Source organism: Suricata suricatta, chromosome 16 (assembly GCF_006229205.1).
Source record: "Suricata suricatta isolate VVHF042 chromosome 16, meerkat_22Aug2017_6uvM2_HiC, whole genome shotgun sequence".
Classification (NCBI taxonomy): domain Eukaryota; kingdom Metazoa; phylum Chordata; class Mammalia; order Carnivora; family Herpestidae; genus Suricata; species Suricata suricatta.
In genome coordinates, this window is record NC_043715.1 from 30,008,670 (window position 1) to 30,034,373 (window position 25,704).

The window sequence follows — 25,704 nt, forward strand, 5'->3', positions numbered from 1 at the left end:
CGGCCGGGCGCCCCCGACGGTGGATCTAGCGGCTTCGAGGAGGCGGGCACCGGCCCCGGCGAGCCCTAGCCCCGGCCCCCCGGCCCCGGGCCCGGCTCCGGCATGGATGTGAGGTTCTACCCCGCGGCGGCCGGGGACCCCGCCGGCCTGGACTTCGCGCAGTGTCTGGGGTACTACGGCTACAGCAAGGTGACCGCGCCGGGGCCGGAGCCGGGGGGCGGCGGGGCGGGGGCCACCTCCCCATCCCGGGCGCAACCCGCGCTCAGCTCCCCGCCTGCTGCACTTTTCTCTCCCCTCTCCACTCCTTTCCCTTTGCGCCCTCGTCTCTGTCCAACTCTCTCTCTCTACTACTCTTTCTGCCCCTTTCCCACCCTCCTTTTTGTCCCTCTGCCGGCACTCCGCTCTCTCTCTCCCTAGCCCCCCTGCAACCCCGCGGACTCTCCTTTGCCTCTCCCGGAGAAGCCAAGAGCGGCCCAAGGACTGAAGGGGGGGGGGCGCAAGCTTGTGATTCTTTGTTGTTGTTAGTAAACACGGTAGCAGCTCCCCGGAGTTGGGGGGTGGGCAACGCAGGAGTCAGTGATCTCGCCGCCCCCACCGCGCCTCCCAGCCCCTCTTACCTTCCCCGCGCGCTCGAGAGCCGGACCCGGGGCAGCTCGGGGAAGGAAAGGAACAAACTTTTGAGCGTGCCCTGGATTGAGCAGAGGTGTGGGGGGCCGGCGGAGTGTTGGGACCCCCGCAGGTGGCCTTTGCTGCCCTCTCGCCGGGGCGCTTTGGACCGCGGAACGGAGGTGCCGGGCTCCTCCCCGGTTAGCGCAAGTGGCTTCTCATCTTTCATTTTTGGGGGAGGGGTAAGTTTTGCATTTCGGGGAGATCAGGCGCGGAGACCTCCACAGCACGCCCTGGGTCACCCTCTCGCCCGCCCTCGAACCAACTTCGAGGACCGAGCGTTTCAGGTGGGCGAAGGTGGGTCTCCGAAGGGCAGCTGGCGCAGCTCGGACCGGCGAGTCGGTGCGGGAGTCACAGCCCTTGGGCCAGGGCGGCGCGGTCTCCCCTTCTCGGTCTTTCCTGAAGCCCCCAGGGCCAAGCTTGGAGGAAACATCACCCTCCGAACTGGATGTTCGGAGAAAAACCAGTGCTCTGGATGGCCTGTGCCTTTAGAATGTGGGTTTTCTTTCTCCTTCCCCCTACTCCTCCCTCCCCCTCCCTCCCCCATTCTTTCAAATCGTAGTTTGTTTATGATTGCTGGGATAACAGAGGAAATAAAGAGCCGCTGAAAGAAAGGTGCTATACAAAACTAATGAATAAATAACAGGAAGAGAAGGAATTGTCTCTGGAGTGAGGAACAGTTTGCTGTGCCCCGTGGCTGATGCTGGCTCCTGTTACTTTCTATTTGTTTATACTCCGTTCCCAACTCCAGTGCTGAAGTTAGTGAAAGACCATTGGGGTCTCTCTGCCTCACCCTTGTGTCCCCGTCGTCCAGCCCCGCGCCTGGCACCGCGGGCCTCCCCGCGAGTATAGAACGAAGGGACATTATTCAGTGTCCCTTAACCCTTTGGTGGTGCTGGGGTGGGGGTGGGGGGCGTTCATGCTCTCAAAATTCCAAGAGTGGTACGTTGAGCATTGAACGGGAAGCAAAAAAAAAAAAAAAAAAAAAAAAAAAAAAAGGCCTATCGCGGTAGCCAGGGTTAAGATTTTAGTTTCTGTCCTCTGATGTTGGATTTACTCAGGTTATTAAATGCTTTAAAAACTCCCCCTTGTATGCTCAGTGAGGGACTTAGGCAGCCTAATTAAGTATGTCGTGTTTCTGAGAACCCACCTAATTGTTCCGGAGGGGTGTTATTTATCTCCTTACAACTTAGCCTGTGTATGCACGCCTTGGATAACTGGGCATGCTCTGATTTTTGGAAGCCATTACCTTGCTTAATGTAACTACTTCTTTCTGTGATTTAAGATCAGCAACACTCGAATGACACCAAAATAGAAACCTTTTGTACTAATCCAGTCACTGCAATGCGTGGCAAATCTCTCTGTTCACTGAGATCCCAAGGGTACTTCAAGGGACCAGAGGAAATTGTGGGTGTTTTGTGTGTGTGTCTTTTTTTTTTTTTTTTTTTTTAGAAAAGCTATTTTGAGTCCATTTAAACTCAGAGCATTTAATTCAAGGGAGGGCATAGAAAGCTTGAAAATCTACGTTATTTATTGAGATGCTTGTTCAACTTAAGAAGTGAGGATGCAAGTTGGTGTGCTATCATATTTTCTTAATGCAGCTTTTTGCCTGAAATAACTTGCTTTCTGAGTAAATCAGCAATCTGGTGGTCATAAGTGCTGTGTGTACCCAATTTGCAAAAGTTAAGACACAGCGCTTTGTATTGGTAGAAATCAAACTGTACTTATTTTAAGGGATGTTTGCATTTAATTCCTTGCAGATAAAAATACAATAATCTTTAACTGGAGCCCCAATACTTTATTTTTCCTACTCTTAATTTCAGCAGTGAAAAACCCAGTTTTATTCCCTATAATTTATAGGGATAAAGTAGTAATAGACGTTGTATTAACTTTATGGGTCTCGAACAGCGTTTTGTTTCACACTAACTTGCGCGTCTGAAGTGGTGCTAGTCAATGTAGATCTGTATTGAAAATGTAGAAACTAGCTTTCAGAGACCTATATTTATCTCACTTGGAAATACCTGCGATTATTAATCTTTTAAACTTAACTTTTGATGTCATGCATTATCATTCTGGATGGGAAATGATGGGTTCCAAAGAAAGTGTGTTTCTGCCCTTTCTTGTTTTTAACGACCATCTGGGAAACTTTAGAAGAAATACAGAACCCTTTGCTCCAGGCTTAACAAGTGAAAAGTTAGCGCTTATCTTTAAATTTATTTACAAACCGTGAATAATAGGGGTTCATTCATTTCTGTCGTTAACAAACGACCAGAGTCCTTTGTATAAATTATATGTGTGTATATTATCTTTACATTCTGTGAGTATATGGACCCTGTTTAAATGTCAGCGCTCAGAAAGTGTACTGTCTACGGAGAATGGATGAAAGAGTTTTGAAGGTTCAAAAGTCCTTGCAAGTAGGAGAATAACTTCAAATAAAATATAGCCAGGATCATTAAAATCAGTTAATAATTCATGAACCAGCCACTGATGTATAAACTTACAGTCATCTCTGTTTTCTAAGGGCTAATTTCCATTTTAATTTCAAGTGGAAAATCTACTGTTTGAACATTTCTTTTTCTGATGTGGCTAACAAATGAAACTGACACATATTTTTTAAAAGGGGGAGGGGCCTTCTGTTACTCAAGCAAATTAGCGACCCATTGTCTATATATCTGGAATTTTTCTTTCCTGGGTTCAGTTTTTCTTTTTGCCAGTAAGAAGACAGTATGCAATATATCAATTAGCATGTCATCAGAAGTCTGCCATCCAGAAATAAAAACTATTATATTTAAAGTGGGTGTGCGCAAGGTGAAATCACACAGTAGGTTGATAATGAAATGGATCAAACTCAGGATTTCGTAGCTTTTTCTGCATATTCTTAGGTGGCTTTTTATTTTTTTTAACCACCCCTCCCTTTTCAAAATCTGGCTATTGACTTCTTATCCTATGCAGAATAGTCTTTTGTTGTTTTTACAGCATCAATCCCAAACCTTGCTTTCTAATTACTATATGTGTTATTGATCATTCTGCTTAGTTAAGACGTTCTGATGTGAGTGCTTTCACTACCCTTCCTTGGGCTGGCCTCTACCTTGGCTAGCATGAAGAGTAATTTGTCATTTGTGTATCTTCTTCAAGACTACGGTTCACATTGAGAATACACTGAGAGGAGGATTTGACTGCAGCTCTTCTTAAGCTGATAATTTGCACTGCATGAGAACTAATGATTTCATTTTAGGGCCCGCTGTATGGGGGTGTTGAATTTTGAGAGCAGGTTGAGAGATTTTTAAAAAAATATGTAATTTATTGTCAAGTTGGTCAACATATAGTGTGTACAGTGTGCTCTTGGTTTTGGGGGGTAGATTCCTGTGATTCATTGCTTTTATACAACACCCAGTGCTCATCCCAACAGATGCCTTCCTCAATGCCCATCACCCGTTTTCCCCTCTCCCCCGCACCCCTGCCCCAGGTTGAGAGATTTCCATGTGAGGTCTTCAAACCAGACATGGAAGCCACGTTGTGAAAGAAATGTTTAGGTTTTTCTAAGGACCTTGGACAAGGCGTCGTAAACTCTAAATGCCCCTCAGGATGGCCAGTTTAACCTACAAGAAGATAGGGTTTGTGGTCAAGTGGAGAACATGCCCCATTTAAAGGGGCAGTCTTGTTCAGCATGTGTGGATTGTTGCCATGCCAACATTTGGGCCCAGTATCTCCACATTTTGCAGTTCTTTTTCTAAGAGAATGATAATCTGAGTTTTATGTGAGATATCCTGAATTTTAAATGTTGGCAGCAAATTCACACATTATTGAAATCTGTACGTGGGACCCTTAAAACATGCTTGTGGCTTGTGTACTGCTTCTACGCAGTTTTTGTCTTAGGTAAACTCATATGCAGATGAGGTTCAAAAGTCAATATTTAATAAGTCATTTATGGTTTATGGTCAACTACGTGGACAGTGTGGACCGTTCCACTCTCCCGTCTGACCATGTGGACAATTCGGTTGAGTAAGTACAAGAAGTAGAATCTAACCACTTTCAGTGTACTTCTAATTGGATAATTTGAATTGTCTCATTCATTAATTTTGGTTCTCAAGTCAATGGAATAGTTCTAGATCAGAGGCTGGCAAATGGTGGCCCATATGTCACCTCTGGTCCACTGCCTGTTCTTGTTTGGTTTGTGAGTCAAGAATGGTTTTTCTGTTTTTAAATGGCAGAAAAACCAAAAGAAGTATAATACTTCATGACTGAAAATGACATGACATTTACATTTGTGTCCATAAATAAAGTTTTATCGGAATGCGGCCCCACTCATTTGTTTCCATACTGTCTATGGCTGCTTGATTGCTCCAGGTTGAGTAGTTGTAACACTTAGTGTCTGTCCCTTTACAGAAGCAGTTTGCTGGCCCCTGCTCTAGAGAATCAGAGCACCTGTTGGTACCAGGATCTTCCTTTGTTCTAAGACTTGGCGGTAGAAGGAAAATCTAGTTAATAAGATGGTAAAACTGAAGAGATTACTATTGCAGAGAATGGTTCTCAGAATGCTTCTAAAACAGTGGGAGTTTAGTCTTGACTGTACTCTAGTCATAGCTGGTGGGTGGGAGCTACTCCAGCTCAGCCCTCCCTCAGATCAGCTCAATAAGAATCTTTGGGGATGGGAATCAGGCAGCAGTCTTTTTAAATCTCTCTAGGTGATTCCAACCTACAGCCATGGTCAAAAACTTTGCTTTAGGCTAGGGAGCTTCCTTTGGATTAAGGAGCCCAGAGGGGCAGTCAAACTGGGTAAAGACATTTGTGATTGCTATAAAGTAGACAAGACTTACGACAGATGGTTGGTTCTAGATGGACACTCAGGACCTTTTCAGGACCTTGGCATGTCCTAAGCCCTGTAAATCTGGCTCCCCTCCACATCACAGTGGATGTGAAAATGCTGCATCCATATCCTACACTATTGTTCTATGATGTATTAATGTACCATATCTGAGTTGATGCTGATTAGTTGACTTAGTTTGCATTTTGTCAGCATTTGTTAGTTTTAATTTTGTAGTGTGTGCGTGTCTGTTGTGTGGCCAGTTAATTTTTTCCCTCTTTTCGTGTCTTAAACATTTTTGTGTGCCCCTGAGAAGCAAGTACTTCTAGGTGACCAGTCTTTGGTGACTAATGGATAAAATAGTCCAGCTGACACTAATTAAATGTTCCTAAACTTACCATTTTGACACCCCAAACAGTGGAATATTGATGAAAACCCTGAGCTCAGTAGAGACTGATACATGTAAGCCAAAGAAAATTAATTTTCCTTGTTTTAGATAAAGTCAATGAGGGTATGTGGCCATGACATTCAAAATATGCATAGCTATTGTAAGACTATCTGTTTTGGATCACAAACTGTCAGGGGGATGTGGAATCCACTCGAGGACTTGCTTTATCTCATTTGTACTGATATTTTAAAAAATTCAATAGTTGTCTGTATCTAAAAGCCTTTGCATATAAATCTGGATTTTCAGTCGTTCCTCCCTCCCTTCATCTCTTCCTTCTTCCCTCCCTCCTTCCTTCCCTCCCTCCTTCCTTCCCTCCCTCCTTCCTTCCTTCCTTTCCTCCCTTCTTCCTTCCTTCCTTCCTTCCTTTCTTTTAAGAAATGATAAATATGCCAATCCTGGGCCTATTCCCTTGCAGGGCACATGTCCCTCTCCACTCTGACTTCCTCATATTGCGCCCTTGGTATTCCTCTCAAGTCCCAGGAGGCTTCGAGTTTGAAAACTTCAAGAAGAGATGAAGTTAAACAGGCAACAAATGTGATGCTCAAACCCTAGTGAAGTGAGGTTGCCGTCCCTGGAGAAATATTCCTTATGGTATGTAGGGTAGTAGGTGAATGGAAAAAAAAGTAATTTGTGATCATATTAGAAGCAGCATTTCTCAAGCTTCAGCATGCACGAGAATCACCTGGAGAGCTTTTTATAACACAGACTCTTGGACTTAGCCCTAGAGATTCTGAATCCCGGGGTTTAGGCTGGGGCTCCTGCATAATGCTGATGGTGCACAGCACAGAGGGCCTTCCAGTGGTGAGGTAAGGAGATTGCTCTTTATAAGAGTTGTCATAATGCGTTGGGGTGCAGGTAACGGAACCCCCAACAAACGGTGGCATATAGCATAAGAACATTCGTTTACTTACACAGAAGTCGTTAGTTGGCAGCCTCGGGCTATTTTGGATGAAGGCAATCATGTCTTCAAGAACCCTCTTTTTTTCTTATTCTGCCATTCCTGAAGTTTTAGCAGTCTCCTCAGGGTCGCAGGTTGGCTGCTGTTGCTCCAGACATCACATCCTCCCATGATAGCATGTAAAACGGGAAGCAAGGTAGTGGTGGCAATGGGAGTGATAGCAAAAGTTCTGCCATACCTCTCTTAATAAGAAGGAATCACTTTCCTGGGAACAGTTCCACTGGACTCTTGTTATTGATGAGAAATAGATGACATGCCCACCCTGAGCCAGTCATTAACAAAAAAGAACGAGATTGCCGTGATCAGCTTAGATCAATCCCATGTCAACATAGATGATCTTTTATACTCTACTACAAAAGAAGGTGGCCACTGGAAAGACAACTGGCTCTACTACAGAGCATATTTGAACTTCAGAATGGGCCAGTGGTGTGGTTGGAGTTGTACCTTGTGAAGATGGATCTGACCTTTTGACTAGATCACAGTAGGGCCTTCCAAGAGGTAGGGGTACCAGGGAGGCAGCCACTGCCCAGTTGAGATAAAGGTGTGTGAGGCTTTAAGCTAAAGTGATGTGAACATAGATGGGAAGGAGAGGAGGGCACTGAACAGAGCATCTCTGTCACTTAGAAGGGAGAGAGAGGAGGCAGAGGTGACTCAGTGTTTGAACTTGGGCCCTGGACAAATGGGTAGGACCTTGAGCAGAAGCACAGAGGTCAGAGGGGAATCTGGTTTCGAAGGAAAGATAAAGCTGATGTTGGATATTTTGGTGGAATAGACCCACAGAGACATCAAGTAGGCACTTGGCACCAATGCCCTGCAATTCAAGAGCGAGCTCAGGAGGGCCAAGGGACCCAAGTGGGAGTGCTCCTGTGTGCAATGGAGCGATAGAAATGAAAGTGACTCCTAGAGAGGGGAGACCTTGCTAGGGCATCTCCTTGGTTTGAGGTTTCGTTGGTCTGATGTTTGCAGACGCCCCTCCCCAGGGAGCCAGGCAGTGTTTCCGGGAGTAATGTGTGGAACTCAGAAAACTTGAAAATCCCGCTGTACCATGATGGTGGTATCAAAAAGGAGTATGTGTGCGTGCATCTGTGCGAACATGCGTCTGTGTGCGCATGCGTTTGTGCGTGCAGGTGCGCATGCGTGCGTGATGGTCTGTCATTTCTATCTTAAAGAGTTGTTTGGAAAGAAACGTTTTAAAATAGTTGTTAATAAGGGGGGGGGATGATCCAAAATTTATAATAAATAACGCAATTTAAAACCGCATAAGCCAGTTACGAATGAAAACATTGTGCTTTTTCTTCTTTATGTGAGAGGTGCAATTTCAAGTTGCATTTTATGATGTGTGAGTGAGGTCGTAAGTGTCTTGGAGAATCTGTTTTGATTGTGCTTAATAAGGAAGGACAGGATTTTTGCTAAGTATGTTTATAAATAAAATGTTTTGAAGGTTGGTTGAACTCTTAAACAAAACACACCCCAAGCCCTGTTTAAAATAAAAGTAGAGGCAGGTACTCAAGGCCTGCATGAGCTTCTGATCGGTTTTATCTTCACCCTTTGTCTTACGTTATTTTATTTTTCTTTGGTTCCTGGATGTGTATCCTTAATCCCTTCCTCAGGGAGGTCATGTTCTCTTAAATATGTCCTATGCATGTGTAAAGTATATCAGCGTTTGGAAAACGGCCCTTTTTGTAAGACTAACATTCTGTCTTTAATCTTAATTTGATCTGACTTCGTTTATAAAAGAATAATTTGAATGTCTCGATAATCCAGACGTTAAACAAACTGGCCGATACCAAGAAGTATTTGAATTTCATTCTAAATACATATTCGAATGATATGGATTCCTTCTTTTGGAGGAGATACATTTTAAGCTGGGTCTTTCTGTTCCAAATGTTGGAAGGTGAATGTGGCCTTTTCTACATTAACTGACTTGGTTATATGGAAGAATTCTATTAAATGTGGTGATGGAGGTGAGTTTTTTGAATATTTCAAATTGAGGTGATGTCAGTGACTGTATCATACTGTGAAAATTTGCAGCAGTTTTCCATCCAATTTGTAATGAGCAAGGGAATTGATGTACTGGAGAGTAATAACAAGTTTTACATTTTCTCTTATTTACTTATTTTTTAAATGTTTGTTTATTTTTGAGAGAGTGTGAGAAAGAGACAGAGCACAAGCAGGGGAGGGACAGAGAGAGAGAGAGAGAGAGAGAGAGAGATCAAGACACAGAATCCAAAGCAGGCACCAGGCTCTGAGCTGTCAGCACAGAGCCGGACGTGGGGCTTGAACTCACGAACTATGAAATCAGGACCTATGCTGAAGTCAGACACTTAACTGCCTGAGCCACCCAGCTGCCCTTACATTTCTTTTAAAATCATCTTGGTACAGGAAAGAGAAGTCCCTAATGCTGACCAACTAGAAAACTTTTCTGAAGTATTAATGATGGGTTGTAACTTGATTTTCTTGGGAGAAAAAAAGGATGGGTTAAACTTTATTAGGAATATTGGACACTTAAGCATACTCCATAGCTCTGTCTTGCTATGTCTTTATGTCTGTGTGTCTTTAATGAGAAACTCAACCTTTATTATTTGGCTTTTATATAAATTCCAATACAAAATGTTTAATGGAAAAGCAGGTAAAACTGCTGTATTAGCGAAAATTCTTTTGATTGCAAATGGGCAAACATCCTTTAACTGAATTAAGTGGAAGAGGGATAGAGAGTTTTGTCTCCGGCACAGCTGGGCCCGGAGTTTCAAGGGCTGTTACCAACACTTCCTTACATTTGGCCTGCTCCCATCAGCTCTGCTTCCCTGTCCCCGTCCATGCCGGTGGTGGGAGGGTGTCCAGCAGGAGCTACAAGGCACATCTGCACAGCTCAGCCTCCCTGCGAGGGACAGAGTCGCCTTCCTCCTTGTTTCGGAAACTTCTCTGGATTGTTGGACAGACTTGGCTCCTCCGTCCAGGCCCAGGGCCACACACCCATCTCAGGAGCAGGGGTGGGTACTGCTGTCCCCATGGAAACCACGCGAGCTGGTGGGCTGGAAGGGTGCTTCTGCAGAGGGAGAGCAAAGTGCTGGCCTCACCAGGAGCGGCAGTGTTGGGGGGTCGGAGAAAAAGTCTGCTTAAATGCTAAATGAAATAAAGCCTGCCAATTTTGAAGATGTCTGAGGACGTGTTGTCTATGCTTGTTGTTATTCTTTGTGGAAACCAGAAATAGCCTGTGCTTATTGAAGAGATAGGAGATATAATAATTATATAGGAGATCTAATAACTATCATTTCTTAAGTACTACTTATTAAGAATGTGCTTCTTGTTAGGAGCTGACATTAGATCTGGTCCACCTTCCGGAAACCTCTAGTTTGATAGCGGAGCAGGTGTGTACACATGAGTGGTCATGAAATGTGTGTGTGTGTGCATGCATGTGTGTGTGTGTGTGTGTATGTGTGTGTGTGTGTGTGTGTGAGAGAGAGAGAGAGAGAGAGAGAGAGAGAGAGAGAGAGAGAGAGAGAGAGGGAGAGAGGGGAATATATGTGTACCTAAGGGAGACACTCAAGTAGGTAAAAGTGCTCCAGAAACAGACGGGACAGGAGCAATGGTTTCTGAGGGGTGGCGTGGTCAAGTTCAAGAGCTCACAGAGGCTGTCAGGCTTAGAATGGACAAGTAGGAAAAATGGGATATTGGTCAGGAGAGGGCAGGAGGCTTCCACATGAGCAGAACACCCTTGGAAAGGTTGCCCTGGAGGCCTGTGCAGGATGGTCCCATGGGACCATGTACAGAGATGAGTTTGCATTCATGTAGAAGTTTTTCTTTTGGTGGGAGACGCAGGTGTGGAGACACCAGCATGTGCAGTGAAAGATCTGAGGTTTTATGCAGCAGATACTAGTAAAGTATGTGTGCGTGGATGTGTGGGTGGATATGTACATTTGCATGTGCGTATATGGATGTGTTTCCGTGTGTGTGCATGCACACGCACCAGTTTGTGGGTTTGTGTGTGTACATAGTGGGGGAGGGAGGAAGAGAGATAAAGACAGGCACAGAACATGAGGGAAGGAAGGAAGAAGGGAGAAAGGGAGATGAGAATGTGTAGGAGGAATGGATGGAGGAGTTGACTGATAAGCCCAAGATCCTTTCCTGCCCGTTTCTCCTTAGCTTCTTACCCTTACCCCTTCCTCTTGACTTTGTGTGTCTTACCACAGGAGCATGGCCTGAACATTTAAAAATACCTGAATATTTCAAATCTCTACCCACCCTCCATTCCTCCAGTCACTGTCTCATTACTCTATTCATAGCCTGTATCCCTATTTGAAAAATTTTTTAAGTTATTTATTTTGAGAGAGAGAGCATGAGTGGGGGAGGGACAGAGAGAGGAAGAGAGAGAGAGAATCCCAAGCAGGCTCTGTGCTGCCACCACGGAGCCTGGTGTGGGTTTTGATGTGGTTTTTGATTCTGCAAACTGTGCAATCCTGACCTGAGCCAAAATTCAGAGTCAGATGCTTAGCCAACTGAGCCATCCAGGCACCCCCCCATTTGAATTTTTTGTTTATTCATTTACTTATGTATTTTCAGTTTACTTCTTTCTACTAGTATGCAAAACTTGAAGGTAGGGACATTTGATGACCACGATGCCTGGCATCTAGAACAGTGCTTCTCAGATAGAAGAAAATCCAATAAGGAGTGAACTAGAGATGAGTAAGAATGTTGCTGAGTAGATCTTGTTCCAGTTTAATCTTTGAATAAGCCCATGTTGGACCTACTGTGTGCCAGATACTTGGAGGCAATGAGAATGCAATGGTGACAAGTCAGTTGTTCAGTTCTTAAGGAGCTGGCCTGTGGTTGTAATGATGATCCCTGTTAGATGTTTTTAAGTTTAAATTTTATTTCAATTTTTGGATTTCCTGTACTTCACGCACTTCTGTCAGGGAACCCAGCGATGGGTGTAGGGATGAGGGAGTGAATCTTGCTCAGGCAAGAATAAGAGAAGAGGAGTCGAGAGAAGGGGAATTTGACTGTTTTCAATCCAAGTATTGAGGCTGGTCAGGAAAGGTCAAATGGTTGAGGATGGGGAGACTTTGATAAAAGGCAAAAAAGACTATGTTACTTAGGGTTGGCCGACAGAAAAAATAACTTGGGTAGCAATGGCATATGTGAGGTAGATGTTCGTCTCTTTTCTCAAATGAACTCTAGAGATAAGTAGTCTAGAGCTCTCCCTGGAGCTTTGCAGACAACTTGGGGCCAAGCTTTCTCCAACTTTCTTGTAACCCTTGACCCTTCAGGCTAGAAGTCTAGTCATCATCCCTGGTCCAAACAGGAGGGAAATGGTCAAGGGAAAAGGGAGGTTGCCAGGCCCTGCCACGTAACACTTGCTTATTTCTCACTGGCCAGGACTGTAACACATGGCCACATCTGCGACTTTAACGTATCCAGGAAGTGTGGTCTATATCGTGGTTTGCAGTATTCCAGCTATACACTCTACTGCTGTGGAAGAAGGGGATGAGTGGATAGGCAGGAACAATCTATATGTTTTAGCAGGTGCATGGGAGCGGATGATGGACAAGGTCCAAGAAACCCTTCTTGGATACTTTCATGTTTGAGGTTTTCGCAAACCAATTACAGCACTCCACGTTCATAAACCTTATTCAATATTTTAGTTTTCATTTGCTCTTTGGAGGCCACTTTTCAGCGATGCACTGTGAGAAGGTGGCCTTTCAGGCCTTCATCTGGGGGGTTTTATTTGGGGCTGCTTAAAAATACCCAGTGATTTATATTCATCTTTGCAGAAACTGTGTATGTCCTGACTTTAACTGATTACCTGGACTTCAGGCCCAAATTTCTCCTCTTTTTTTGAAATACCTCTTGAATTTAAACCATCATTTCTCAAGTCCTGATTGGTGGTAACACAAGTTTTGAGTCCAGCTCAATCTTCAGTCAACATTTTTAAACTAGTTTTTTTTTTTTAAATGAGAACTTTTCTTTTTTGATCAAACCCAGCTTACCTCCAACTCCTCACATCCCTGCATCCACTGGACCTTCTTCTCTAGAAACATGAAGTTCTTTAAGCTCTTTCCTCATTTCCTCCACTGGCCCATCCTTATTAGCCCTTGACTGTTCTGCAGGCTTGGCTGCCAGGACGTGTCCCCTGTCCTTGGCACCACTAACCCCCTTGGCCCCCTTCCCTTTTGCTGTGCATGTTGAATTGGCCTTCAGGATGTGGCATTTCTCAACTTGAGGGTCTCTGAACATGATGAATGCATCGGAGAATACTTGGGCCTTTGCTGTGTCATTATTTTGTTTATCTGTTGATTCTCTTGGACCTTCTCCACAATGGACAGTCTAGAACTTGTCTAGTGGTGGTCCAGCCAGCCCTACCCTCACTCTTGGAAGGCAACTCTGATCTTTCAGTTCATGGGGAACGTTGATACTTTGCTGTCCTCACTTGCCTATAAACTGGTTCATTCATTTTTCCAGAGCCAGGGGAGAGCAGTTCCTTGGGACAAATCCTTCTAACTGTGCTTGTCCCTTTCTGCCTGATGTGTACTCTTGGCTTTCCAGACACCTCCCATCTCCCCTGATTTGTTCCTTTCTACCTTCGGATGTGCCCACATGTCTTCTGACCCTCACCATGGACTTTTCCGGTCTTTAGCTTCTTGAGGGCCACCCTCCTCGTGACACCTTTTGCTAAGACCTCATTCCATCCATATTAGGGATATGCTTCATATTTTTTGTCTAACTCCATTTTCCCCCTTAGATAAATGTGATATGAAGATCACCCCAAATGGAAATTCTATCACTTCCCTTCCTTAGAAGAAAATCCTGAAAATAAACACAAGGGGAGTAAAAACTATAACCCAAAGCTCACTGGAGACCTTGCTTACCTAATGCTTTGCCCTCTGTTTGTTGAAGGGGAGATTTGCAAGTGTGAGGAAGGTGTTGAAGACTCCTAAGCACCAAACAAACTTTGTCTTTGATTTTCCCTGGGGTGGGAGGAGGGCTTGAAAGGGAATTCAAAACAGGACGACTTTCTCAAGATGTCATGAAGACCCTTTGGGTTCTTGTCTTGGTGCCTCCTACAGCTGCCTCCTACACCTATTTGGGTGCAAGTCCACTGGACATCTGGATACAATACAGATCTGCAGGTCTGGAGTGAGCCTGAGAATTGGCATTGCTCACACGTTCCCAGGGCATGGTGCTGCTGCCGGCTGCTGGCCACACTCAGAGTCGAAGAGTCAGAAAGAAAGGCCCGTGTGCATTCATTCACACATTTGCCTGACTCTGCGGACCCTTGTTATAATCCCTCTCTCAACAGTTCCCCAAACAAGAAATCTTTACCTAGGATTCCATGTCTTTCCCAGTCAGGTTCTCCTCAACACCCTGCACGCTACTTCCCTTCTTGGTTACCAAACTATCTTTCCCCTGTCCCCAGGAAGCTCTGCCTTGCCATACTGGACTCCATTCATTGTCGTGCAAGCATATGGAGTGTCTGTTTAGGCTAGATAGTGCCCTAAGCCCTGGGGTTACACTTCTCTGATGACTCCTTGAACTCCCCTATTCCTACCCTATCCCTGTTTCCCTAACCTCTGGTGTCCCTGGTTCTCTAATATTCTCTATTTGAATGCTTCTGATTGCTTTTGCTCTGTCATCTTGTCCACTCTCCCACCTCTTCCTGGCACTGGGGCTATCCTCCCAAAGCTTGGTTTCTTACTCCTTTGTCACTGTATTCTTTTCGCTTTGTGTGTGGATCTTGTTTTTTGCCTTCAGCTCTTCCCTCTCTGGTAATGCTTGCATCAGTCATCTTTTGCTGTGTAACAAATTAAGCTTTGAGGCTTAAAACAAACAAAAGCCACATTTCCCTCATGATTCTGCAAGTCCACAATGTAGGCAGGCAACTGCAGGTTTACTTTGTTTCTGGATCTTGGCTAGCTCTATCTGGGATGCCTCATTTCTCCCGCATGGACTCTCTCCTTCAACATGCTGAGGCATACACAAGAGCTGACCTGGTGGCAGCTTTCCAACAGGTACTCTAGGGCCCTCAAGCCCAGATGCAGACCTGTCACTGTGTTTCTTCTACCACATTCTACTGCCCAAAGCAAGCCTCAAGGCCAGCCCAGATTCTAGAGGAAAGGAAATAATAGATTCCATTTCTTCCAGAGAGGAGCTTTAACAATCACATTACAAAGGGGCATAGATATAAGAAGGTATAAAGAACCAGCCTTCCTTTTTACAGTTTCCCCAAGGCCTCAAGTCTTCACCTCTACCTTGATCTGTACCTCTCACCTCCTAGATGGTGGACAGCTATGTGCAGGAGGCAACCCTTTCATGGTCTGCTATCAGTTCAAGTCCAAAAGGAGCCCTGTGGCAACCTGCTTTCCTTCTACTTTGAAAGCTCGTCTTCGGGTTCTTCCCCTTTCTCTCAGTGCCCCCATGATTTCTAGGTACAAAAAATTAATTTTGATTACTTGTCCCCTTCCATTCCCTCAGTGCAGTGAGTCTTCATATTGGCTTTATTTTGCCTTCTAATGATCTCTTTTGTGTCTGTCTTCCCTTTTCCATGGGTCCTAGTTTAAGCCTCTGCTGGAGCCCCGGGGTCCTCCCTGACTCTCCCTGCTCTGGATTTCTCATATCTCCAGTTGAATCTATGCCCCAATTCTGCTTTAATCCTCAGAAGGATGTCCATCTAAGCTATCATTCTCCTTCTAAAAACACTTCCAGTCACTTGTCTTTGTTCATGGCAGTGCTTTCTCAGACTTAACCACCTTCATTTAGGCCACCTCTACTCATCCATTGATATTACTATTTATTTCAATTTGTTTACATTACTCATTTTTAAATTTATATCACTGTTGCCTAAGGCAACCTTGTATGACTCATGATGTATAAAAATTACATAATAAATGACATATAAATTAACATTTTATAAATCTAGTTGTATATGAATTAAATTAGCCCAGTACACATAATATTGAGAGAATTGGCCTACAGGATAAGTTGCAGTGTCTCTGATTTGACATTGAGGACACTTCATATCTAATACTAAAGTTACTACATTAAGGAAAAATGAAATTCCTTGGAAAAAGCTGGTAAATTTTCTTAAATTTTAGAGTTCTGCTCAAGGTCACCCCAGCGGTTACAGATCAGCACCAGAAAGTAGGATTGCCTGCCTTAATATTTTTGCATAGTGCTAGACATATTAGTTGCTTTGGAAATATTAATTTGAAACGGTTATTTTTCTCTGTCCCTCAAAGCCCAGTTATTCAAAATAAATAACTTTCTTTGTGGCATAATAGCCTTGCTCTGTCTTCATTAATTTATCAAATGTCCTCTTCAATTCAGGCTTTGGCTTTAACAGGTTGCTAACTGCCACTGGGCTAGAATCATGTATTACATGCTTCCTTTTTTTCTGGCTTGTCTCAACCTTCGATTCCTAGAAAACACTGTAGTTGTGATATCTACAGCTTTGATCATCTGGACTTCCCTTTGTAATTAGGCACTTTGAAGATCCTGGCACTCAAGCAGGTTATATAATGGTGGGTTACAGTTACCATTCCCCTCCCTACACATTTCTTGAGCCTGCCTGCTTATGTGGGAGACACTCATGGAAGGTTTAAGGCAGAACCAAGGGAAGCCCAAGTTAAGTTAAAGGAATTCTGATAGACTAATAAGAAGAGTATGAAGTAATAACAGAAGACAAGAAGAGTGACAACAGATGAGAATGCTCTAGAAGATTCTTAAGTAAGGGCGAGAGACAAAACAGTATCAGTTGTGGGGAGGCAAGAGAGATGGTTTATTTTCAGGAAATGAGGTCAATTCAACCTAAAGTGAGCAGACACTTAGAAGATAGGCTGCACCTCCTTGCCTAATTATGGTTGCTTAAGTAAAATTTCCCAATGTGACATAACCCATGTAGTTGGAATTCAGCTCTGGGAAATTTTCTTCTGATGATAAAGAGTTAATGGTTGACGCAGAATTTTTGTCCTTTGGTTTCTTATAGCAGAAATTATGGTCTTAGAGTTTGCTGCTCAGTCCTTATTAAAGGCTTTGTTGTGAGAAATAATAATACTTCTAGAGAATGGTCTAGCGAATGGCCTGAAGAAGATGCAAGGCTTCCATTCATCCAGATAACCTTCTCTGATGGGAAGCTTCTGGCAGCCTGAGAGCTGAATGCTCCGGATGGTGCATTGTCGCCTTGGCTGGGTCTCTCACATGTATGGAATTGACACATTCACTTTGCAGTGAGGGGAATTATGAGTAATAGTTTTGTGTGCATCTCTTTATTTGGATTCTGTTTAGATACAGCCTCTTATATATCAGAGTGTCCATTTTTATGACAATTTACCAGAGTCATTGTAGGTTACTCTATCAGGAAGAACTGAAAAAGAAAATCACTTACTTTTATCCAGGCATTATTAATCTTGTCATTCTCACTTCTTCCTTGGTATCAGCTTCTAAGAAGCTTGGAGTCCAATGTGAAACCAACACGTAACCAACCACAGTGACACATAATTTTTCTGTGCTCTGACCATCTTGGCATTATAGCTTTCTTACTCTTATTGTTTTCTTTGCATTGATTCTTATGACTATTACTCCTCCCTTTAGAAACCAATATACTTTAAAAAGTCACCCCTGATTCTTCTGTGGAGAAAAGCAGGTTGTGAATAAATACTTACAGTACTTGTAAGTGTGATGAATATGTTTGTATAGTGTCAAGGATACTTTGCTTATCTTTCTACAAGAGAAATTTCCACTTAAAAAAACTGAAGTCTACTTGTGCCAATATTATCAGGCTAAAAAACTTAACACTTCCTCTTTTGGTCTTTAAGGATGAACATAATTCTCAATTTATAGCACTTCCTTGAATTTGTTTCTTACAGGATATTTCCCCTGGTATAATGTGATCTACTGAAATGACAAAACTCGAGAAATCGGTACACTCCCCGAGCCTTTAAATTAACCTGTGAGCTCTCTTATTATTTAAAAAATTCACATCGCGCCACAATCAGCATCTGTCTTAATTGAGTGAGATGCAGAGTAAGTTGCTAAGACCGAGCCAAGATGAGCCTGGCACTGGGACCCATTGGAGCAGTTAGTTGTGAAGTGTTGACTGGTCCACACATGCATCCCGTGATCCATGAGCTGGCTTCCCAATGGTTGCAAAGAAGTTTCCGCACTCACCCAAGGCATTTGTCCTTTGAGGAAGCACCAATGACTTGTCATGGGGAAGCCTGCCTAGGGCTTTGTGAGCCCTGCTCAGATTAAGAGAAGCAGTTAACTTCTTGCAAAAATGGCTGCCCTCTTTAGATTGCTTTCAAGTGACTCACGGCAAATGCAAATGCACTGCACCATTGTCTTGGGGGGGGGGGTGGTCACTGTTTTGTTCAGTCAGCTTCCTGAAAAGTGGAAAATTTTATTTTGGTAACTTTGTAAAGCAGCCTTATTCCCTCCTGTTTAGGTGGTGGTTGGTTTTGTTTATCTAGGGTTAGGCCCAAGAGGGCCTTTGGATGCCAGTGACTTCGCATATCCAGTGGTTGGAAGACTGGCGAGCACAGAAGCCTGATTTGAACCAGTTTCCACCACCCAGTTCCTGGCTCTGAGATCTCCAGCACGTTCCTGAGCCTCTGAGTGTCTTTGTTTCTTAAATGGGCATTTTACTGTGCTGGGTGCTGGATAAATGGTGGTGAACGAACAGAGAAAGTCCCGTCCTATCACGTTTAGATTCTGAGGAGTTATAAGCCCACCTCCTGCATAGGGTATTCCCCGTGTGTGTGTACTAAATATGCTTACCGCGAGGAGAATCATAACAGTATTTACAATATAGAATTGCTGTTAAATATCGACTAGAAGTCTCCATACGAAGTGCTTCGTTAATGTTAGTTACAGTCACCATCATTATTATAAGAGACTGTTATTATCCTAAGATTAGGTAAATTTCTTAACATATGGATAGATTGCTGAGCATAAGACTATTGGAAGAAGAATCTTGCCTCCAAACTCTTTGGAGGACTTTTCACTTTGAGCATTGACAGGCAGACCCTCTGTCCTTTACCTAATCTGTAACTTGAACAAGATTTCTCAGCCTCAGCGCTTTGCTGTAGGGGCTTGCCTGTGATTGGGGTATGTTCAGTGGCACCCCTGGCCTCCACCAGATGCCAATAACACCCACAGCTGTAACAACCAAAAATGTCTCTAGACATTCCCAGTGGTCTCTGGGGGCCCCAGTCACCCCTGCTTGAGAACCACTGGGCTAGAGGAATAGCTTGGAAAACTTTCTGGTTTTGTCATTTAAAGAGTGCTAACTGGGGTGAGTTACTCCTTTGTTACAAAGGGCATCTGTCTAAATATAAGCAAGTTATTTCTCTAGGGCCCAATGGAGCTAAATGGAACCACCATCACTATGTGTTCCTCTGAACAGCTAAGAAGGCCAGCATCCAGGGAAGGAGGCTCCAGGACCAAGTATATGAACCTACACCTGTCCTGGCACCTGCCAACTGTCTTCTCTCATTTTCCTTCTCTTGCTTTCTGTTTGGGAATCTCTCTGGGTTATTAACAGCGTCTTGAATTTTTAAAGCTATGTGATACAGAGCATCAAGAGGAGAAAGTCTGTGTTTATTAGAGGGAATAATGGACCATAAACTGGGGAATGGGTTAAGGGCCCACCTGTGTCCCTAGGTGCTTGAACTAAGTCAGCCACGCAACTATTTGGGATGAATTACAAAAACACCCATGACCAGCTGGTGACTAGTTCTGTGTGTTGATTGTCGTAGAATAACAGATAGGACCTGGATGTCAAGAATTTCAACTTCTCATCCTGTTTCTTTTCATTTGGGGATACACTCCGGCTGATTATTTCCTGTGTTTGGCCAATCCCAGCTTATCTGCTACTAATTTTTTATTTTATTTAACTTTTTAAGTCTCGAGTTACATGAACCCTAAGCAAGTTTCTTCTTCATTTCTTCCTCAAATATTTATGGAATGGCTACTGTGCGTGGTGTGGCATGCATGGAAGTTTAAGAAAGATCTTTGGCCTTTAAGCTGGATTCCAGAGAGGAGTGACCATATCTGTTTTGTTCCATGCTGTCTTCAGTGCCTCACACTGCCTGGCGTGGAGGACATTTTCAACATATAACTAACAGTAAGATTTTTATGCTAATATTCACTGTCTCTTGCCTAAGGTTTTCCTAGGCTGATTATTTTACACATTTTTTTTTGAACTGCTGGCAAGATGTCTTAAGGAAACCGTAGCAATATGTTTGAAAAGAGAGGTTCCAAAGAACACATATTAGTGGTGGTCCAGCATTTCCCAGGCAGTAAGTAGACTGCGAAGCCTACCTACCTGGTTGATCTTTCCCAAAGCAGTTGTCACCACGACCCCTTCCCTTTCTACCACGCCTGGTATTCCCAAAGGAAAGGGGGAGCGCCCACAGACAACAATGTCCCCTCTCTGGCTGTGATCAGAGTTTTATTGTCAGGAAATCCCCCTTTTCAGGGACTTCATTGTCCGCATCCTCTTGCCAGCCTGCTCCCATCCCCCCATCCCTCCCCCCGCTGCCCCCACACCCCCAAGCCAACGATTTTCAAGGCTTTATGGAAATGAAAAGTTGCTCTTCTTCACACACACACACAAAAAGATTGGAGGAGATAAAGTGATTAACACTTATTTTGTTCGGGAATCCATCCGAGCTGCCATCCTTGAACACTCATTTGGCTTGTTGGAAGGGTAATCTCTTTCAGAAACATTGGACAGAATTGACCAATTCATTATGTATGTAAGGCTGCTTAAGAATGTTTAATTCAGTGAGCCCTCATCTCCTGGCTTCGTAATCTCCTGCCTTGGCTATTCTGTTCTCTTTGAGTTTCTGCAACTCATTTCTCCCCTGATTATTGAATCTTTCCCTAGACATTCCAGGCTTGGTAGAATCTCAATGAATAGATTTATGGGGGGAGGGAAATTCCATACTCTTTCAGATGGTTTTTGGTGACCGAATTGTTCTGGGGTAATTAAATTTGGGGAACTACAAATGTAGGCAGAAAAGTAGGAGAGACTGCCTCAGCCAATGGGAACGTTGGAGAATGTTTTAGAGGTAGTAGGAAATTTTTCTAAAAAGTAGCTATTTGGAGCCTCATGGGCAGTTTCTATAGAGGCAATTCTGGATCTAAAAGAAAACAAATCAACATCTATCTCTTGATGGTAGCCCAATATTTTTGCTATGTAAAGGTAGGAACAAATAGTTCAAATAATTTCATGGGTATTTTTCAGTGAGCTATAGTACACGTTTTTATGTATTTATTTGTTTTTAAGTTTTTGTGTTTATTTTGAGAGGGAGAGCATGAGTGGGCAGGGGCAGAGAGAGAGAGAGGGAGAGAGACAATCCACAGGCTCCACACTGACAGCGAGACTCGAACTCACAGACTCGAACTCACAAACCGTGAGACCATGACCTGAATCAAAATCAAGAGTTGGACACTTAACTGACTGAACCAACCAGGCACCGCATATTACACATTTTTAAAGTCTCTCTTCCTTTTGGTTTTCCTGGTAGGTAGTATCGCAGTATTACTGTCTTATCCCTAACAGAGAAGGGAGTGGGTAAAATATAAAAATCCTGGAAAACGTTGTTAGGGTGTGTGTGCGCATGCTCAGGCACCTGCACTCCCTGGGACTCAAGTGGATTTCTGGGGGCGGGGAAGAGATAGAGGAGCAAAGGGTGAAAAGAGATCCTCCTTTTGGTTTCTGCCTTTGTAATTCCTGCCCCTACTATCTCTGATAGCAAAGAAGCAATGAGATAAATTCATAAATGCTTGACAGTAGCCACTGATTTCAAATTAGCGTTTGCCCTTCTAGGTAGCTGATAAAGTTACTGATGGCAGAATGCATGCCTCTTAGCAAGTGGCCGCGATGCCTGAAGTAGAATTTGATTTATTATTTTATTTTGTATGTGCTCTACTGTCTTCATTATTTAGGTAGGTACTCTGGGCTCCAGATAAGTTTTTCCTTTTTTTTTTTTTTTTTTTTGGCAGTAAGATGGCTTCAGGGAAAAGAACAAAAGAGAAAGGAAAGGAAGAAATAATCCCACGAATGTATTACGTCATAACTTATGGATAGCGCCTCCCCAGCCATCAACCACGGCATTCATCAGACAGATTCTCCAGTCACTTTATCTGCTCCACCTACCGTATTTACAGTGTGTGCAGTGGGATCAGCAGAACCACTCCTAGTCAGGTCCTGCAAGTTTATTTTTTAAAAAACCAACCCCCCCAAAAAAGGGGTTCTTCCCCATCAGATTTCTTCCTATTTATATTAAAAAAATTTTTTTAATGTTTATATATTTTTGAAGGACAGAGTGAGACAGAGCATGAGCAGGGGAGGAGCAGAAAGAGAGGGAGGCACAGAATCCGAAGCAGGCTCCAGGCTCTGAGCTGTCAGCACAGAGCCTGACACAAGGCTGGAACTCACGAACCATGAGATTGTGACCTGAACCGAAGTTGGACTCAACTGATTTAGCCACCCAAGAACCCCACGATTTTTGAAACTAGGACAGGACAAAGTGGAATTTTTCTTTTATATTTATCACTCCTGCTAATGGAACTGTTTGGGGGGAATTTACCTCAGTGGAAGAACATAGGGGTGGGTGTGCCAGCAGCGTCATGCAAGGCAAGGGGTCAGGAAAAGGCAGAAGAGGTGGGCCTTCTCAGAGAAGGGGTTGGGGAAGGAGCGTTGGGTTCAGATTTGGACTTGGGCGACCATGTTTCAGAGTTTGGGTTTTGTCTTTCAGGTACTTCGTAGCTCAATGGGCATCAAGGGTCATGCTTTGGTTTCTGGTTTGGAAGACAGGAAGTGGGGTGGGGAGCACATGGAGAAGAGAAGGAGAGGACGCAGTGTCCTGTTCTTGTCCCGGGAGCCAAGGCCCCTTTAGCCCTCTGTGGGAGGAGGAAGGGCCTGGAAGGCTCCATTCCCTTTATGTCTTGTTCAGTGAATGCCGACATCTTCTGAAATCTCATTAGGAGACTTTGTGACCATGCCCACATACCCGTGGTGATTTGAAATCATTTGCATTTACTGCTGCATACATGTAAATCATAGTAATTTTAGGAAGAGAAAAAATTGCAAACATCTAAAAAATTCATTTGAATTCATTTCGCAAATTCCATCTTATACCCTTCTCTTTCAGGCAATCTAATGTCCTACCAGATTTAAAAAAAACACAAAACTGAAATAGACCACTTTTAGGCCCTATTGCATTCAGCGAGTTATTAAATTTCACATCTTCCTAGGTTTATTTTTTTCTGATGCCATAGTTCAAGATAATGTTTTTTTAATACTACATGCAGAATTCCAGAGATTCATAATAGCTTATGACATCTTAATGTCCACAGTGACATTCCACTGGTCATATCCAACTGTGATAAACAGCTCTCGACTCCATAAAGATGACAGTCACTGAGCAAAATGCAGGAAGAGGCAAACAGTCCCTCAATCTTATGAATAATGTTACAGATCCTGAATGTTAATTTTGAAGAAAACACATACTTAAATTTAAAGTTTATGCCTTCAATTCATAGTCCTTTTCTTCTTCTGGGGAAAAAAATATCAAGCAGCTATACTTTAAATGAATTTAATGAACTGCAAAGACTGACATTTTCACTATAAAAGTCACACTTCATTTAATGAGTAGTTAAATATTGATGCTATATTAAAATACAGGCAGAATAAAAATGGCACAATGGATTTCAAAATAGGAATTCAGGGTTCTTTTATGTTGAAAATTTCATGAACGGAAAAAAAAAGTTGTCGTTCATTGTTCATCAGAATGTCTTCATAAACACAAATATTCCGGTGAAATTGCATAGTAGCCTGCGGTACATAAATCCCAGGGGAGGAGCGGAGGTCAGTCTTTCATTTCAGCGACCTCATTCTGTGTCATTCGTTGTTGCTGAAGGACCCTATGATGTTAAATGTGGTTCCTGTTTTTGATGGGCAGGCTGCTGAAATTCTAGGAAGGGTAGAATCTACTCTCCTTGAACTGATTTAGATACGAAGAAAAGACAACTGTATGTTGAGGAATATTCTAGAAAAGTAATTGAGCTAGCTACTCTCACTCCTGTTCCTCTTTTCAGAGCTCTCCAGTGGTTGTGTTTCGTTCACAAAGTCAAAGTCCACATGGAGGCTTGCATAGTCTTAACCTGGTGACCGCCATGGTGTCCTTGGGCATGACATTTCTTCTAGGCACGGCTCCTTCTTGCTCTTGCTACTGTCGGCCTCCCTGTTATCACTTGAAACTCTAGGCACATCCCCTACCTCAGGGTCTTTATTTACCTCTGTCTGCCCCAGACCTTCTTCTTTAGATATTTCCATGTTTCCCTTCCTCATCTCCTCAGGGTCTTTTCTCTGGGAGGCCTTATATGAGTGCCTTTTTCCTCCCCCTGTTATATACCACCCTCTTCCCCTTCTTCATTTTTCTCCAAGTACTTGGTCTTAAAACATACTCTGTATTTATTTTATCTCTTCCATGTTGGACACAACCTTGTGAGGACAGAGATCTTTGTCTCTTTTCTTTGCTGCTTTATCCCTCTTGCCCAGAATTGTGCCTGACATGGAAGGAGCAGTCAGGCATTGTTTGTGGAATGCATGAGTGAATGGAGGAAAGTGTTTTGGGGGCAAAAGTGGGATTTGCAGGGGAAATGTTCCCCCATGATAGTTGGAAATGGAGACTGGAATGCCAGGAGAGACACCTACAATATAGATCTGGTTAGTAACCACATGCATGGGGAGGGAGACGGCTGAGTTCTGGGTTTCTTGGGACTTTCCTAGTGTTAGCACGAAAGACCCATGCCCTAGGAGCCCTTTCTGCCTTGGGCAGGCTGGGACAGTTGGTCACCATATGCACAGAGAATATACAGGAAGATGTTAGAGTTTGCAGGAGGACAGGGCTCACAAACCCACGGATCATAGACCCCAAGATGATGATAGCTGGCTGCCATTGACTTTCTTACGTGTGTAGCGAACAGGAGGACACAGGCCCCTCTGGAGGCAGTGGTCGCAACTCTGGCCGACAGTAGCTCTGGGGAATTGTAGGCTAGTGTTTTCTGAGCTCCCGAGTTTTTAAGGGGAACACATTTTGATTCTGTGATAGTTTTTAACTTGGCAACCAATCTGGAACAGTCTAAGGATTACATATGGCCTGGGGGCTGTGAGTTGGCTACCTCTGCCCAAGTAGACCCAGACTTCAGTTCATTAGGAGAAGAGGGCCTGTGAATCTTAATTTTTAAAGTGGTTGGGGCGCCTGTGGGTGGGGGGCTCAGTCAGTGAAGTGTCCGACTCTTAGTTTGGGCCCAGGTCCTGGTCTCACGGTTCATGAAATCGAGCCTCACATTGGGCTCTGCTGACAGCGTGGAGCCTGCTTGGGATTCCCTCTTTCCTCTCTCTTTGCCCCTAAACTGCTTGTGCATGTGAGCTCTTTCTCTGTCTCTCAAAAATAAACTTAAAAAATTTTTAAGTGGTAAGTGAAGGACATAGTTATTAAATGTCTGTATTGTTTGGAGAAAATAACGGTCATTATTAGGTGTACATAAAGGTTTTATGTAGCTACATGGAAGAATAATAATATTTGTGGAATATTTCCAGGATCTGAGCACTGTTACATGTATTCATAAATTCATCCTCAGCAACTCTGAGGCAAGTTCTAGTAATGTCTCAATTTACAGATGAGGAAATAGAGGCTTGGCGAGATTAAATAACTCATTCAAGGTTATAGGCTAGGAGATGCTAGATCTGGGATTTAAACCCAGCCTTTGGGCTATGCTTCCCCCCCCCCCCCCCCCCCCCCCCCCCCCCCCCCCCCCCCC

At 43.7% G+C, this 25,704-nt stretch overlaps 1 protein-coding gene across 2 annotated transcripts in view; it reads left to right on the forward strand.

Moving 5' to 3' along the window:
- The first annotated feature begins 49 nt into the window (after positions 1-49).
- The window catches only part of TOX3 (TOX high mobility group box family member 3), a 106,405-nt gene continuing 80,750 nt past the window's right edge, over positions 50-25,704 (forward strand). For both annotated transcript variants that reach the window (XM_029925265.1, XM_029925266.1), the window contains exon 1: positions 50-189. In XM_029925265.1, the coding sequence (XP_029781125.1) occupies positions 103-189 (87 nt within the window). In that variant the 5' untranslated portion in view covers positions 50-102. The remainder of the gene's footprint in view (positions 190-25,704) is intronic.